This window comes from Alligator sinensis, unplaced genomic scaffold (genome assembly GCF_000455745.1).
Source record: "Alligator sinensis unplaced genomic scaffold, ASM45574v1 scaffold961_1, whole genome shotgun sequence".
In the NCBI taxonomy this organism is placed as follows: Eukaryota; Metazoa; Chordata; order Crocodylia; family Alligatoridae; genus Alligator; species Alligator sinensis.
Window position 1 is genome coordinate 330,686 of NW_005842737.1, and position 14,586 is coordinate 345,271.

The 14,586-nt window shown below is 60.9% G+C and overlaps 1 protein-coding gene across 1 annotated transcript in view; it reads left to right on the top strand.

Annotated features, from left to right (window-relative positions):
* The window catches only part of SHANK3 (SH3 and multiple ankyrin repeat domains 3), a 513,573-nt gene that overhangs the window by 240,446 nt on the left and 258,541 nt on the right, over window positions 1-14,586 (top strand). The window contains exons 13-14 of the mRNA XM_025216389.1: window positions 460-619; window positions 1,393-1,494. Coding sequence (XP_025072174.1) covers window positions 460-619; window positions 1,393-1,494 — 262 coding nt within the window. The remainder of the gene's footprint in view (window positions 1-459; window positions 620-1,392; window positions 1,495-14,586) is intronic.

Here is a 14,586-nt window from a genome sequence, read left to right on the forward strand (position 1 = left end):
CTGTGCGCGTCGGTGCCCGCGGGACTGGGCGGGGCCGACCGGCCGCGCTGCCGTTTCCACCTCGCAAGCGGAGAGGATTGTCCGTCCTACTTCCCGAATCGTGTTTCTCTCTTTTGAGGTTTTTGCAATGACACTCGACTGGAATTGCAAGTGCAGAAGGTGATTTTTTTCGAGCAGGTTTACATGCATTTTAGCTCTAAGCTGATAACAAGATTAATTGGGCTTAATCAACTCTGCTTCATTAACAGTCTCCCTGAGCTACAACGAAGTGGGACTCTTGTGTGCCATTTGCAAGTCACATAAGCAGGCCTTAAAAATGTCATATTCCTCCTTTGACATTGATATCTGAGAGACGGTTCTCAGAATCATTATCAATTTGTCACTTGTGAACGAGATTTCCGCTCTCAAGGCAACCAAACAAGATACCATCAGTGCTCCTCTACTCCTTCGGATGTTCAGGATCTGCCGCTCGGCCGCCGTCAGGCTGGAGAGCAGCGAGCGCGTGCAGGTGCCCGTTCGGGTGCAGCTGGGGAGGGGCGGCCAGGCGCGTTTCGGGACAGGGCGCTTCGCGATGGCAGCGGGGAAGCTGTTGCTGGCTTGGATTGACTTGGCTGGATTCGTGAGCCTTGTTCCTTCTCCGAGGGGGAGGAGAAAGAGCGTGTTCGACTAGCACAGAAAATTGCCGCCATCTGGTCAGCCTATTCCTGACAGCTTGGTCGGCATGGCTTCATCTCTCGGACTCCTTGCAGGAGACGCGTTTCTCTCAGTGCAGCCTCTCTCTTCTTCAGGGAAATATTTTCCTGTGGAAGAAACGCATTGGTCTTTACCTTGTACTATAACCCAGTCTCTCTTTCTCTGGGCCTCCTCTTCCAGCAGTGCATCCCATGCTCGTGCTGCTTCTGGAGGGGAAAATTCAAGATCCATCTATTTAAACGAGGCGCTGAGGGAGATTTCTTGGGAAGGGTTTTCACTGGGACTTATGCTCCTAGACCAGTGGTTGTCAGCCTGTCTGGCCTCGAGGCCCCCTCCACAGCTTGTATGAGCCGAGCGGCACCCCACTACCGTGTGTATGTCCGGGCAGTGGGGTGGGGGTATGTCCAGGCAGGGGCAAGCCGGAGCCCGCGCTTCTCCGCTTGTCTCCTCACCCCTTCAAAGGATGTCGCAGCACCCCAGGATGCCGTGGTGCCTGGGTTGCAATCGCTGTCCTACTTTCTTGTGCATTTCTCCCCTTATCTACCTCTGTCTGCACTTGCAGCAGACAGGTCTGCCTCTAAGGTTTGCATCCAAAAATAGGTGTGTTGACACTTTGAACGGTTTCAAGGGCAACCTTTTAAGGGGGAGAGAGGGTTCATTTTGCTGCTTGCCAGCTTCCCTCCTCCGGGCTTGTTCTAGCAAGCGGACGTCTCTGAACTCAATGTCATTGTCCGCCGGTGCCGTGGAAAGTATTGGATCGACACCCGTGCCTGGTCTCAGGTGCTGCCCGCTCTTCTCCTGGTGCGTCTGACAGCTGTGCTTTCAGGGCAGTCACGGTCTCTCTGTCTTGGCAGTTTGATCTCGGTCACTGCCTTGCAGCCTGTGATTAACTTTTGCTGTCATTTGCCTTTGCTGCCAAACGTCCTTGGTGGAAGCAGCAGCTGGTACAGACGCAGACGCCAGGCTGGTATCTGGCTCCACCGGACCGTCTCCTCGTGAGCCCGCGCCAGCTCCTTGCTGCAGCCGTGATTTCCCCTGGTGCCTTCGAGGATACGGACGCCCCAGCTTCAGCTGTGCCAAATTGTGCTCTTCTTTTAGCATCCGCCCCGCGCGGCCCTACGACTCGGCTTCTGCCCCTCGCCGGCTGGACTGCCCCATCCTGCCCTGCTGCAACGTGCCCGTGGGCATACTTATTTCTGGTCATGTACTGTCTTTCTGCTCGTTTTTGCCTTTTTGTACATTCACAGGCTCGTAATCGACTGAGAGCCTTTCCAGTTGACCTTTTAAATCTTTGTCTTAAGGGAGCCCGTCTTTGCCCCGTGCTCCTTGCTTTGTCCTTCCAGCTATCGTAACTCCTAGTGTAGTTTTCACTTAACAGAGCTGGGTTCTCGCGTAGGCAAACCGGTGACAAGTCTGATTCATCTGCCTGGGGGAGCCCGGGGGAGACGTACTTTGTCATCTAACTCTGCGGCAATAGCCTCTTCTACCGTTTCTCACACAGCCTCCCAGCGATCCCCTGGGGTCGGTCGTATGGCGCTGGGAGGAGGCCTGGGTCTAAGCCTGGCAGCAGGTGACATTTTTGCTTCCCTTGGCCGGGTCCGTTGGCTGAGCAGCGCAGATGTGGGGATGCCTCTGCTGCAGAGGACTGGATGGTGGAGGTGAAGGGGGCACTCTTGCAACCAAAGATCTTGGGCACCCAGGAGCCATCCCCTTGCTGTCCCCAGGAAGCCCAAGACCCGCTCGGGCCTTGCTTGGTTCCTAAAGCACTTGTTGGTCACTTTTTGCTTCGGGTGAGATCTGCTGGCTGTTCCTCTCGGGGCTCTTCAGCCACATCCTCGCACAGCTGGGCCACGTGTCCTCCACCTGATTTATCCGCTGGGGGGTTGCGATGCCCTCGATGCATGCTTGTTGTTCCTGAGAGCCTGTGGCATGACCAAGCTAGCTTGCAAATCGCCTCGCCAGTGGTCGTTGCAGGAGTAGTACCAGGGCACCCGCTTTCCCCGTCCGGGGGCTCTGCCTGTAGGTGCGGTGTCCCTGATGGCCGTGCATAGAAGTCGGGTCGGAAGGGACCTTGTAGATCTTCTAGTCCGACCCCCTGCCCTGGGCAGGAGAGAAAACTGGGCTCAAATGACCCCAGCTAGGTAATCATCCAGCCTCCTCTTAAAGGCCCCCAGGGTAGGAGCCAGCACCACTGCCCTTGGGAGTTGACAAGAGGGGAGTTCCCCAGCCTGTAGGTATGCTGCTGGTTCTTCCTCCTCAGGTGCAGCACCTTGCACTTGTCAGTGTTGAAACCCGTCCTGTTCTCATCCGCCCACCCCTGTAACCTGTCCAGGTCCAGCTGTAGCCTGTCCCTCCCTTCTAGTGTGCCCACCTCACCCCAAGTCTTGGTGTCATCTGTGAATTTGAACAGGGTGCTTTTCATCCCCTCGTCCAAGTCGCTAATAAAGAAATTGACCCGTGCGGGCGCGAGGACCGAGCCCTGGGGGACCCCACTGCCCACGTCCCTCCAGGTCAAATATAACCCGTCCACCAGCACTCTCTGGGTGCGGCCCCTCAGCCAATTTGCAATCCCTTGGCCCTAGCAGAAGGCAAATGCATCCGGGTGGGGGGCGAGGGGAGGGCCTGCCAGCGAGGACTGTTGCACCCTTGCAGCGCAGCTTAGAGTTGCTCGTGCCCGTCGCGGCACCGCCTCGGCCATCACCGTCGTGCCACGCAGCCAGGGAATGGACTCGAAGGAACTCGGCCCTTGAGGGGACACGTGTGACGCTTGAATCACCTTGTAGGTGATTCAAAGAGATGAAATCTTGCAGGCTGGGGGTGCCTGTGCTCCCTGAGCCAGGCTGCTGGAGTTTCCCCTGCTAGGATCAGCGGGGAGGCGCCTCCGCAGCATCCCTTTGGCCGGTGCCACTGTCGAGACTGGCAGAGCCTGGCGCCCCACGGACACGTGCACAGAGGCTGCTCCAGCCTCGGTCTTACAGCTCCATGTGACAGCAGCATTCGGTCGTGCTTCTGGCTTTGGTGGTGTCCGCCGTCTCCCCCAGGCGGGGATCCTCCCAGCGCAGGGCTGCGAAGACGATGTCGATGGGATGCAGGCAAGGGCACCGGCCAAAGCCCGTCCTCCTCGCCATACCTTGGAGTGATAAAGGAGCCAAGGGGCAGTTGTGGACAGCAGCTTTATGCCGGGCCAGTTCATGCAGGTCTGTGTCAGGCTGAGATCCTCCTTCCCGTAGCCATTGCCCCTGCCCCGCTGTCTGGAGCGAGCCTGTCTGCGCCGGAGAGGCAAGAGGCTTATGCAGCCAGGGCTGGCCCCTCCCCATCCTGGATCTGGCATAGAGGCAGCCCCGTGGAGCCCCGTGCACCTGTTTGCACGTTGGTGTCTAGGCCCGGCGCACACTTTGGGAGTGCAGATCTGCATCCTCAAACTCCTCCGCGCGTGGTCGAGGGCGGGGTGGCCTCCTCAACACACCCAGAGGAACGCAAGGTTGTCTTCAGGAGGAAAGACAGTGAACATTGACGTAGTTTTGCCAACAAACAGCTTGCAGGTTGTTAGCCGTCAGGCCTGGGGGTTCGGAGACGAGCAGGGAGCACATGCACAGCCCCGGGGGCACGGCTGCCAGAAGTCCCCCGGAGCGGGTAGGACTCGGGCACGCATCTGGGATGGGGAGCTTGCAGAGGGGCTCTTTGAAGGAAGCCGGTCCCAGGGCATCGTCCCGGTGAGCCCGTCACACCAGCGCGTGTGCTCCGCGTGCTGCAGCTGGAGTTGAGTGGGAAGAGCTTGCACTGCTTGTTTCAGAGGCAGAGCGTGATACAACCAGACGAGTGTCGCACTGGAGCCGTCATCCGTCTCCATCTGTCTCCCTGTGTTTTGCAGCCGGTGGCGAGGGACTGAAAGGAGCCGGCATTTCCATATGTCGGCACCGTTCCTGCCTTTCAAACTGTCACCCGTGGGCTGCTCTCCCACGCGGGGTGGCTGCAGGCATGTCGGTGAGCATGCAAGGGGGAAGGTGATCTCGGCTGTTCGGTAGCCCCTGCTTTGTATTGAAGCCACACGTGAACGGCGCCAAGCGGCACGGCTGCCGCACCAGTGTCATCTGTGCTGTGCCCCTGCCTTCCCTCATCCTCTCCCTTTCTGCGGCAGGTCCCTCCGGCCTGCGCTGAGCTTGGAGGCTGCTTGGGCAGGGAGCAGGTGCCCCGGGAGCGTCCAGGTGCCAGCCAGCGCTAGCGCTAGCGCTGGGGAAACAAAGTCCCGATAGAAAAGCACCGAGCGCGGAGTAAGAGCTGGGCGGGTGAGGAGTGGGGTGAGCCCTTGCCTGGGAGCACTCACAATGTAAACGGATCGACTCAGTGAATAACTTGGTCTCGATCAGGAGTCGCTGGCTGGAGACGTGTGATGTCCCCATGGAGGTGCCTGCCAAGCAGAACTCCCAGCCTGGGGATTTGTCCATTTTTGTGTTTTTTTTAATTAAGTTTTGAAATGTTTTGTGAACTCGGCCCTGCCGCGGGTCCCCGACATGGCCAATCTTTGCATTTTCAGGTGTCGTGACGTCAGCAAGGCCGGCCGCGTCCTGAGTAGCTGCGGGGAGCTCCCGGGTCGCTCCTAGACACGATGCCGCGGCACTTGCAGGCAGACGGGCGTTACGGCAGCTCAGCCCCGTCTCCCTCCTGGCCCTGAACAGTTCCTCATGCTGAGGAGGAGCTTTGTGCTCCCCCCGGCCCATGGGTCCTCAAGGCTGGTTTATCGCTCTCCCCGCGCGAGATGCCACCTCTCGCACACAACGAGGTTGGGAACGAAGCTCAGGAGGTCACATCTAGTCCAACCTGCTCAAAGCAAGGCCAGCCCCAACTATATCATCCCAGCCAAGGCTTTGTCTTTAAAACCTCGGAGGACGGAGACTCCCCCACCGTTCTTGGGAGCCTGTTCCAGTGCTTCACCGCCCTCTCAATGGGAGAGTGTTTCCTAATATCCAACCTCAACTTCCCTTGCTGCAGCTTGAGCCCATTGCTCCTTCTGTCATCTGCCCCCACTGAGAACAGCCCATCTCCATCCTCTTTGCAACCACTCACCTTGCAGGGAGTTGAAGGCTGCTGTTAAATCCCGCTCAGTCTTCCCTGTGACTGAGGAGTCTCGGCGCCACGGGCTCTGAATTAGGACACCCCGGGACCCTTGAAGTCCTGGCAGGGTCCCGCAGCGCAGACAGAGGGGAGTGCTGGGACATCCCGTGGGCATTGCCAGTGGGGAAATTCCCAGCCCGCCGGCATGCAGGGGATGCATGCGTGTGGCAAGGGCCCTATGCCTGCTGAGCCAGCATCCTGGCAGAAAATATCCTGCTCTTCGGTGCTTCGGAGCCAGTTTGGCGTGTCTGTGCAGTGGACCCGCCAGTGTTGGCTCGGCCCGGCAGAGCCCGTGGTGGAGAGGGGTCAGGGCCCACCCCGCGTTTCAGGGGCTACGCACTGGGGTATCGGGAGGTCCGTGATGAATGGGGGAGCTCAGAGGTTGGGACCAGCGTGTGTCTTGGATGAGCGGTGACTGGGGCTCATAAACCCCTAGAGCCGCGGGGCTGGCAGGGAGCTGCAGGGTCGCATCCAGTCCACCCCATGAAGCAGGATCAGCCCAGACAAACCCCGTGTCCGACCTGGGAGCCACGTGACACAGTCGCCCTGACAGTCCCAGGCATCGCCCCTACCTCCGGGATACAGGGGGGCCGCAGATGCCAACGTCCCGGTGCCGTAAAAGGTGGTTAATAGATGCTCCGGAGAGCCCAGGCCAAGGCCGTGTCCCCACTGTGGAGGAAGGCAAACCCCCCAGTCCAGACCAGTCTGACTGTGGGTAAAATTCCTGCCTGACCCCAAGCACCCCGAGCAGAGGGGAAGGTCCTCTTGCCTTCGGGCTCAGCCGTCGTCTGCCAGGGTCTGAGGTGCGGGCTGAGAGCGTGCACGTGGGACAGGGATGGCCGGGAGCATCAGCCCCATGCACCCGCGTCCCGTTGGCTTCTGGTGCAGCCTCCTCAATTGCCAGTGGGACGCTGGTGCTTCAGGGTGTGCGTGGCTCCGTGTGGCGAGACAAGGGCAAGGCCAAGCCCCCCGGGCTGCCAGGCTCCGTGGAGGTGGCAGCTCGGGCATCTGCATGGGGCCAGGGGCCACTTGCTCAATGTTTGCTTTGGGATTGCTCTGTGAGCTCTTGGTGAAGGGAGAGGGGGGACCAGGAGGCTCGGGGTTGACCAGTGCCCGTCACCCACTGGAGGCGAGCCGGCCGGGGTCCGGTGGTGGGGTGGGGATGTCCTTGCAGGCCGCATCGGTCTCTGACCTTCAGCTGGAGCTGGTGTCCCATCATTTGCTTTTCTTTTTCATTTCCATTCATGCTCCACCTAGGCGAGCCATCCCATGGAGCAGGTAATTATGGTCTTTGCATTTTCCCCCCTCCACTGCGCCCGCTCTGCCCGTTGCCGTGTCCTCCCCGAGTGAGCGACGTGCGGATGTGGGGCTGGCTGCTCTTTCCTCCTCTTCTGTCCTTGGCTCCTTTCCTCACCCTGCCTGGACCGGGGTTGGGGAGGGTTGCAAGGGCCCCCCAAGTTCCCCTGTACCCTCGGCGATGTCCTTGGAGGTGCCAGCTGGGGACGTGCTGATGCTTCGCAGGAGGAGGGCAAGGATGCCGTGCTCTCAGGGAAGGCATGAACCAGGAGCACCCATGCCGACAGGTCTGTCTGTCCACCCCTGGGTGTGGAGAGCTGTGGTCGTGGGGGTGGGAAGGACGAAGGGCGGGGGAGCGGGGTACAAGCCACTCTGGGCCTCGTGCTCCAGCTCCAGGAAGCCTTGACACAGGAAGGACCAGGCTGGGCAAGACCCAAGCTCCGTCTGCCCCTGTCTCCCATCCCTGACCGTGCCCACTGTGCTTCCCCACAGCTTTAGTTATCGGCAGAGCTGGAAGCAAACCTGGGTGTCATGGCCCTTTGCTTTCCCCTGCGGGAGCCTGTTCCAGCTGCTTATCACTTTCCAAAGCCGGCTACTTTGCCCATGCTGGAGCATCCTACAGCCACTCCATGCCTGGAGCAGGGACGTGATGCGTAGCACAGACCACCCTGGCATTGTGGACATAACCTTGCTGCCGTGCTTCAAAGTCCAGCCCAGGTTCACCGCGCTGCACACCTCTAAGTGGTCTCAGATTGCCCGCACCCAGCAGAGACCATCATTGCTGCGGCATGTGAGTCCCCTGAAAAGTGTCGGTGGGGACCCTGCCCCAGCCCGGCGCGGCCCCCACGTGCAGGCTGGGCTGCCGTGCACCGTCCTTGTGAAGCCCCCAAATGCTTTCTGGCCCAGGGCTGAGTGCGATACTCCCATCGGTGGCAGCGGGCAGCTGCTGTGGCACGAGGCGTGGACCTGAGACCAGGGGCCACTCCTGTGCGCCCAGCACCCTCCATGGTGGCCTGAAGGGGAGAAGAGCCGGGGGTGGCCAGGGGTAGGGAGGGGGTGGGGGTCAAGGGCAGGGCGAGGGGCCTCGCTCAAGTGCTGGGAAGGGTCAAGGTGAAGTTGGCGGCGAGGGACTGCAATGGACTCGAGCTGCAACAAGTGACCAGCTGATGTTGGGTGCATTTTCATGACGGTGCCTCCCAGATATCGGTGTGACCTTCCACCAAACTTCAACCCCTTCAACAGGGCTCGGGGTTGCCTTTGGGCGCGTGTAGCTGCCATGCGTTGGTTTTCTGAGCAGCGTTTCCCTTATGCACGGGGCAGCTGTGTTGTCTGGAGCTTAAAAGACCAAATCAGGCTGAGGCCGGCGCTGAGCATGGAAACTTCCCCTGAAATATCCTCACAGCCGGTGCAGCCGTGGTGGGGAGACCCGCGTGTGGACGCAGAGGAGGGCTTCGGCCACTCCTGGAAGTAGCATGGTCGTGGGCACCGAAACCTGCCTCTGGTTGCCTTGGGTAGTGTCCACTTGAGGGGGCTTTGCCAGCACTGCTGTAGCTGCTGGGGACCTTCTCGTGCAGACAAGTTATGGGGCCGCCCCACCTGCATTTAAAAGTTGAGAGTGGATGTGCGCGGCCTGAGCTGCCGGCAGAGGGGAGCTGGGACAGTGCCAAGCTCGGTGCTGTATGAACAGGCTCAGCCCTACTGTAGGGAGGCGTCTGCTTGTGGCCCACGAAAGCCCCTGCCCAAAGTCTCCGGTGTCTGTGCACGTGCTGGTCTGGGCCAGCGGCCTGCCAGCAGCAACTTCCCCTGGCTCGCTGGACCGAGAACTGGCATTGTGAAAGAGACAGGAGCGTTTGATATGCTTGTTGCATCCCGGCATCCCTGTGTCGTCTCCCCTCATACCAGTTGCTCTCCAGACAGCCCTGGTCTTTCCACTCTCCCCTTGCTAGCAGCCTCTGTCCAGGCCTTTCCTGGGGCAGCTGCCCACCTCGGGATGGGAGCCCCCGTTCTGCTGTCTGCCTCGTGCGATGGGGCGGCCAGGTGGCTCGCGTGATGGCGCTTATCCCTATGGTCCATGCTTTGCATCCTCTCCTGCCGCGGCTGTGCGGGGAGGCCAGTGCTGCTGGCACGTGGGCTGTCCGTGCGGGGCTCAGTGAGACGCGCTCGGTTTGACTCGTGCATAGCGGGCAGCACTGCATCCTGCCTCTCCTCGTGAGGCTTGTGCCTCTAGCGGGGCTGTGTCCTGCTGCTGTTCCCCACAGGCTTGTCTGGTCCTGGTCTTCCCTTGCTTTGAGACGGAGTGAGCGTCCCAAACAGGCATGGGGTAGAAAAGTGGCCAGCGAGGGAGAAGGGCTTAATGAGCCCCTGGTTTCCTGGCCAACCGTGGCTGTGGGCTTCACATCGACTCGGTACCAGTTTATTCTGATTGTGACTGGTTCTGATTGTAGAAATCACCTTCATTAAAGACACAGAACAAGATGGAAAAGTAGTTGCAGCATCAAGGAAAGTTTCGGCGTAGCAGCCTCCTTTGAGTCCCTCTCGTTAGCAGGGACCCCTGCGTAGGACAGCACCTTTGGTGTTCACTCACTTTTAGGAGAGAGGAAGCTGAGATGGGCTAGAGCTTCTCACTGACGTTGGATCCCTTTTCTTTAAGAGAAAACGAAGCAAAGGGGAGAGAGGAGAAGAGCAGAGGTGGGAAATGCAACTGTTGCTGGTGGTGACTTACTTTCCACAGTTGCAGCGTGCGGTCTGCTGTCGCGCCCGGCCCAGCAAACCTGTTCGGGTTGCAGGTTGCATGCAACGTTTTCTGCTCGCCGTCACTCAGCTCAAGAGCTAAGAGTAGCATTGCAAGGAGGGGCCTGTACGGGCTGGCTGAGCCCGAGCAAAGGGAAGACACGTGTCTCACGGGAGCAGGGATTAACAGCAAGCACTCGTGCCTTGCCCCTGGGTGCATCTGCCAGAGGTGCAGCAACATCTGGGGTGCTCTGGCCTGGCCTGTGCAGGAGGTCCCTGAGGATCGGGGCAATGAAGGCTGGCCGTGGCACAGGGGCTGGGTCTTGGGAAGCAGCTGCACGGCTCTTTGCACCAAAGCCACCCCATTTGCACCAGGCTTTGTTCACCTCCAGCTTCTGCTGACTGAGCAGCTGCCTTGCCAGCCCGAGCTGGCTGTTGTATGGTGGGTGATGTCGAGTCCAGGCCTCTGCGCAGCAGCGCTTTGTTCTCTCCTGCTGTGCTGCAGGCCCCGTGCAGGCAACAGAGGCTGCGACGCTGCAGTGCTGGGCCAGGCAGGGGTCTGCCCCGCGCGGTACCTGCCTTGCAGGAGGGCCCGGGCGTCGAGGGCCAGGAGGTGAGTCAGGAGCTGCTTGCACGGCACCTCCTGCGGAGCCAGCTCCCGCCTGGGCCTGGCTTGGCTCCGCGGTGCTGCTGCCGCAGCGCGTTTCTCTGCCCTGGCTGGGCCGGCTCCGTGGCCTCCCAGGAGTCGGCTGCGGGGGCGGCTGCTAATCACAAATGAATCCTTCCTTTCATCGGCTCCGGTCCCGCGCTCGCTTTGTGTGTGGGCGTTCCTGTCTCGGGGAAATTGGATTGTGGGTTGATGAAGCGGAGCCCGCGGGAGGTGCGGCCAGCGCTGCCCTGGTGCTCGGGTGGACCCTGCAGATGGGCTTTGGGGGGCTCAGCAGCTGCTGCCCCAGTGTCCCTCTGCCCAGGAGGGGATGCGAGGCCCAGGGAGGCTGGGGAAGGTGGGCAGTGACCGGCCTCATAGAGTTTTCCAGGGTCTGGCTGCTATTACTTCCTCTGTTCGTTGCACACCCACATTCCCGCATCTCTTTCTTCAGTTAGAAATCCCACCCGAGCCTCCTGGCACCAGCCTGTGGCTTCCCTGTCCCCATGTGGGAATTGAGGGAAATCTTCCTGTCTCTGCTGCAAGGGGCTGTGCTGCCCCGTGCCTCGCCGGGTCAGACCCGGTGCCAATAGCGAGCCGCCAGCCAGTGCCCGGGCAGCGGGCAGTGCACCCACCCTGATGCCAGACCTGGGCATGGCGTGGAGGGTCCCTGAAGGACGTCTCTTCCCGGTGCCGTGACCCTTCTGTGCCAGGGGAAGGAGGAGAGCGGCACCATCCTCCACCGAGCGAACAGCTCCTGGGTCTTGGGGAAACACCAGGATCCTCCGGTGCTTTGGTGGGAGATGCCTGCAGCTGGCTGCACATCGTGGTCCTATGTCTGGGAGGGATGCTGGGGCCCTGGGCTGCCCTTTGGCTCTTACTTCCTCACCCAGCAGGCTCCCGGGCCAGTGCTGGGAGGTTTCCTTCTCTACCAGGAGCATTGGGCACCTCCTTGGCAAGAGCTGCTGTTACAGGAGGGCAGGGACTGCGTTCTGCCCTTGGGGGTTCCCCCAAACCCTTGGATCGGGGCACCCCTGGGTGGAGAGAGGGAGAGCCTGAGAGACAGGGGTTTCCCCTCCGCTCACACAGGTTTGTCCAGGTGGCAGCGGCACACGCTCCTAGACTATCACTGATTTATCCTAAGACCTTATGTGCATCAACACCCCCAGGCCTGTCGCCCTTCCTTATCACTCATCCTCCTCGTCACGCGCCTTCCCCATCTTCTCCCCTGCACTCGGCGACAGTGCTGGTGCTTTGATGCAATGTGCAGCTGCTTGCTCAGCTTGAACCAGACCGTGGCCTTGCCACACCTCGCGGGAGGAGACGCTGGCATGTTGTGGTCACCGAGCACGGGGTGCATGCGGTCGCCCTTGGAGGCCTGACTTCGGTTTCCGGTGTGTTCGTCCTGGCTGGGACCCTGCCTCCCGGCTGACCCGTCTGTCCCAAGCTTCCGGGCGGGCGCCGTGCCTGGTCTGACGGCGTCACCGGCTGTCGCAGCTTGGTCACAAATTGTCAGGCTTGACATCCGGTCGGATGCAGGCCACGCATCTGACTGTCTTCCCTGGCGGGTGCTCTCGATTCTCAACGTGCCGAGGGAAGCGGGGCCGCCGTCTTCGCCTGGGGGTTATAAATTGTACGAGGGCTCCTGACCCGTCTCCTGCCTCGCTGGCTCCTGTGTTTGGTTTGGCTCTGTGGCTCGGCCCGGTTTGGCTCAGCCCTGAGTGTGGCCGCGGCTGCTGGAGGGGTGTTAGAGGTGGTGGTGAGCCGGGCAGCCCCGTATGACCCTGGCGTGAGTGACGTGCAGGAGAGGGATTCCTCCCCCTTAGGCTGCTTGCGGCTCTGGGCTTCCCCCGCGGCCCTTGCTGCTGAATGGCACCGAGGGTTTCCTAATCCATCTCTTTAAAAGCCCTTTCTCAGCTGGCGCCGCATGTAGGAGCTGCGATTGCCGGTGCCGGAGCTGCCAACACTCTCTGCTCAACAAGGGCTTAGCAAATCGCATCAGCCTGTTAGACCCTCCCAGATGCTTTCTTGCTTTCTGTTGATGAGGCGCTTGAGCCGCCTGCATGGAGTTAATGCAGTAAAGCGTGTCGCGGTGTTTCCGTGGAAAGGGATTTCCCGAACTCAGGGGCTTTGCGTGCCCGGGCTCATCCCCAGCCGGGAGGTGGGAAAGCCAGGTGGGCGGTGGAGCGAGGACAGCAGGTGAGCTGATGCTCCTGCAGCTTTCTCTGCCTCGCTGCTGAGCAGCGCTGTTCTCGGTGGGCAGGACGCTGAGCCCTCGGCACGCGCCTTGAGTTCAGGACTCCGGTCCGCAACAGCCGAGGCAGGCGCAGACACGCTGCACTGCCTCACGCCACCGAACTGGCCGAGGCTGCCTAAAGCATATGGTCCAAGACGCAAATAAATGTCCCCACCGCGCAGCAGCCCCTCACACCAGTCACACCAGCCCCTTTACAAAGATATGCAAACAGTAATGAGACCAGAGGAAGAAAGGCCTCATGCTGAGGAGGAACTGGGCACCAGGCCGTGGGTGCACAGAGTCGCTCCGTGTCCATGCCGCGCAGTTATGTCTGTGCCGTGCCCACAGGAGATGGGCCTGTCCTGTCCCCTGCCCCTGGGAGGCCTGTCCAGAGGCAGCCTCAGGGGCTGGTGCAGGGTCACCGCTTTGCTACGGGGCAGAGCAGGAGCTCGGGGCTGCTGGCACATGGGCGGCAGTGGGAAGACAACAAGGCATCAAGTGGCCTCGGGGCAGCACAGAGAGGAGCTCCACATGCATGGGAGGAGGAGGCAGAGCCTGGCTCAGGCTGGGGAGCAAGATTGCACCTGGCTCCGGTTGTGGAGGGTGGTATCCGGCGGCTGTGCTGTTCCTCTGGAAGTACTGTTTGTGCCTGGGACCAGAGCCTGAGGAAATTAGCTCCTGCCGACGAGGCCCTTCGCCTTGGCGTGAAAAGCTGTGCTGTGTCCAGCGAGGGCAGTTGTCCTCCCAGACCAGTGAAGGCCTCCCGATATCCGCAGCCCAGACCGTGGGTGCCTTGATGAGCCAAGCCTGGAAGTGGTGGCCGTGATCTGGGGAAGGACGGGTCCCCTGCTTCGCGGAGGGCAGAGTAGCCGCCCTGTGCTCGTGGGGGCTTCCCGAGCACCGATGCTCATGCCGGGTGCACCACAGCATTGCAGCTGGAGAAGCCGGTGTCCTGGCACGATCTTGCACGACTGGGCCACCTAACATAGCACCACCGCGGTACGTGGTGGAGGGGCACGCTACTTGCCCCTGGGACTGTGCCTATGTGGTGACTGGCCTGGGGCAGTAGGTTTGCCTGGCTGGGATCGCAGATGTCCCTGGCCAGCATCTGCAGGCTCGCTCAGGCCTGCGAGGTTTGATCCCGTGGTGTGTGGCGAGCCCAGGACGGGTGTCTGGACAGCTGGCCAGTGCAGCATTGAAAGCGGAGGCGCAGGATCGGGCCTCTCTGAATGAGGCACCGTTTACTCTAACGCCAGCTATGAATGGTGCGGGGAGGGTCCACAGGTCAGGGGCTGCCCTTGTGCTGGCTGCAAGCAGCTTAGCACCCAGCACGGGGGTCCCCGCAGCCCGACCTGGACTATGGTGAGGCAGGCAGGCGGTTCGGGCAGGACCGGGGGCCGAGCATTGCTAACAGAGCAGTTCGCACCGTCCCCTGTCGCTCCTTCGGGTGAGACGTGACAGCTTGCAGGGAGGTGGGAAGGAAGCTCTCGTGGCCGTGAAACTGCCTCTGCAGCTGCTTGGAGAGGCTCAGCCCGCCTGGTCCTTCCCCTTGCACACCGGGGTTTGGTGCTGGGTGCCTGAAAAAACCCGCACGTGGAGAGGGCGCCTCAGGGCTGCCGTGCTGATGAGGCTCGGTAACGATGCTCGCCGGTCCCTAGCCTCTCAGCTGGATGCTTCCTTGGGAAGGAAGTTTCTGCGGCCAGGGCTGGCAGAGCAGCCCATAGCGGTAGCTCAGCGAGATAAATGCAGACTAGAAATGAGGTGCAGACAGCAAGGGTCACTGCCCATCAGGACAGGGCTGTGCCGGGCTCTCCGCGCGGGGAATCGCTGGCTCTCAGCTGGGCACTCACCTGGAAGAGAAGCTCCTGCCCCA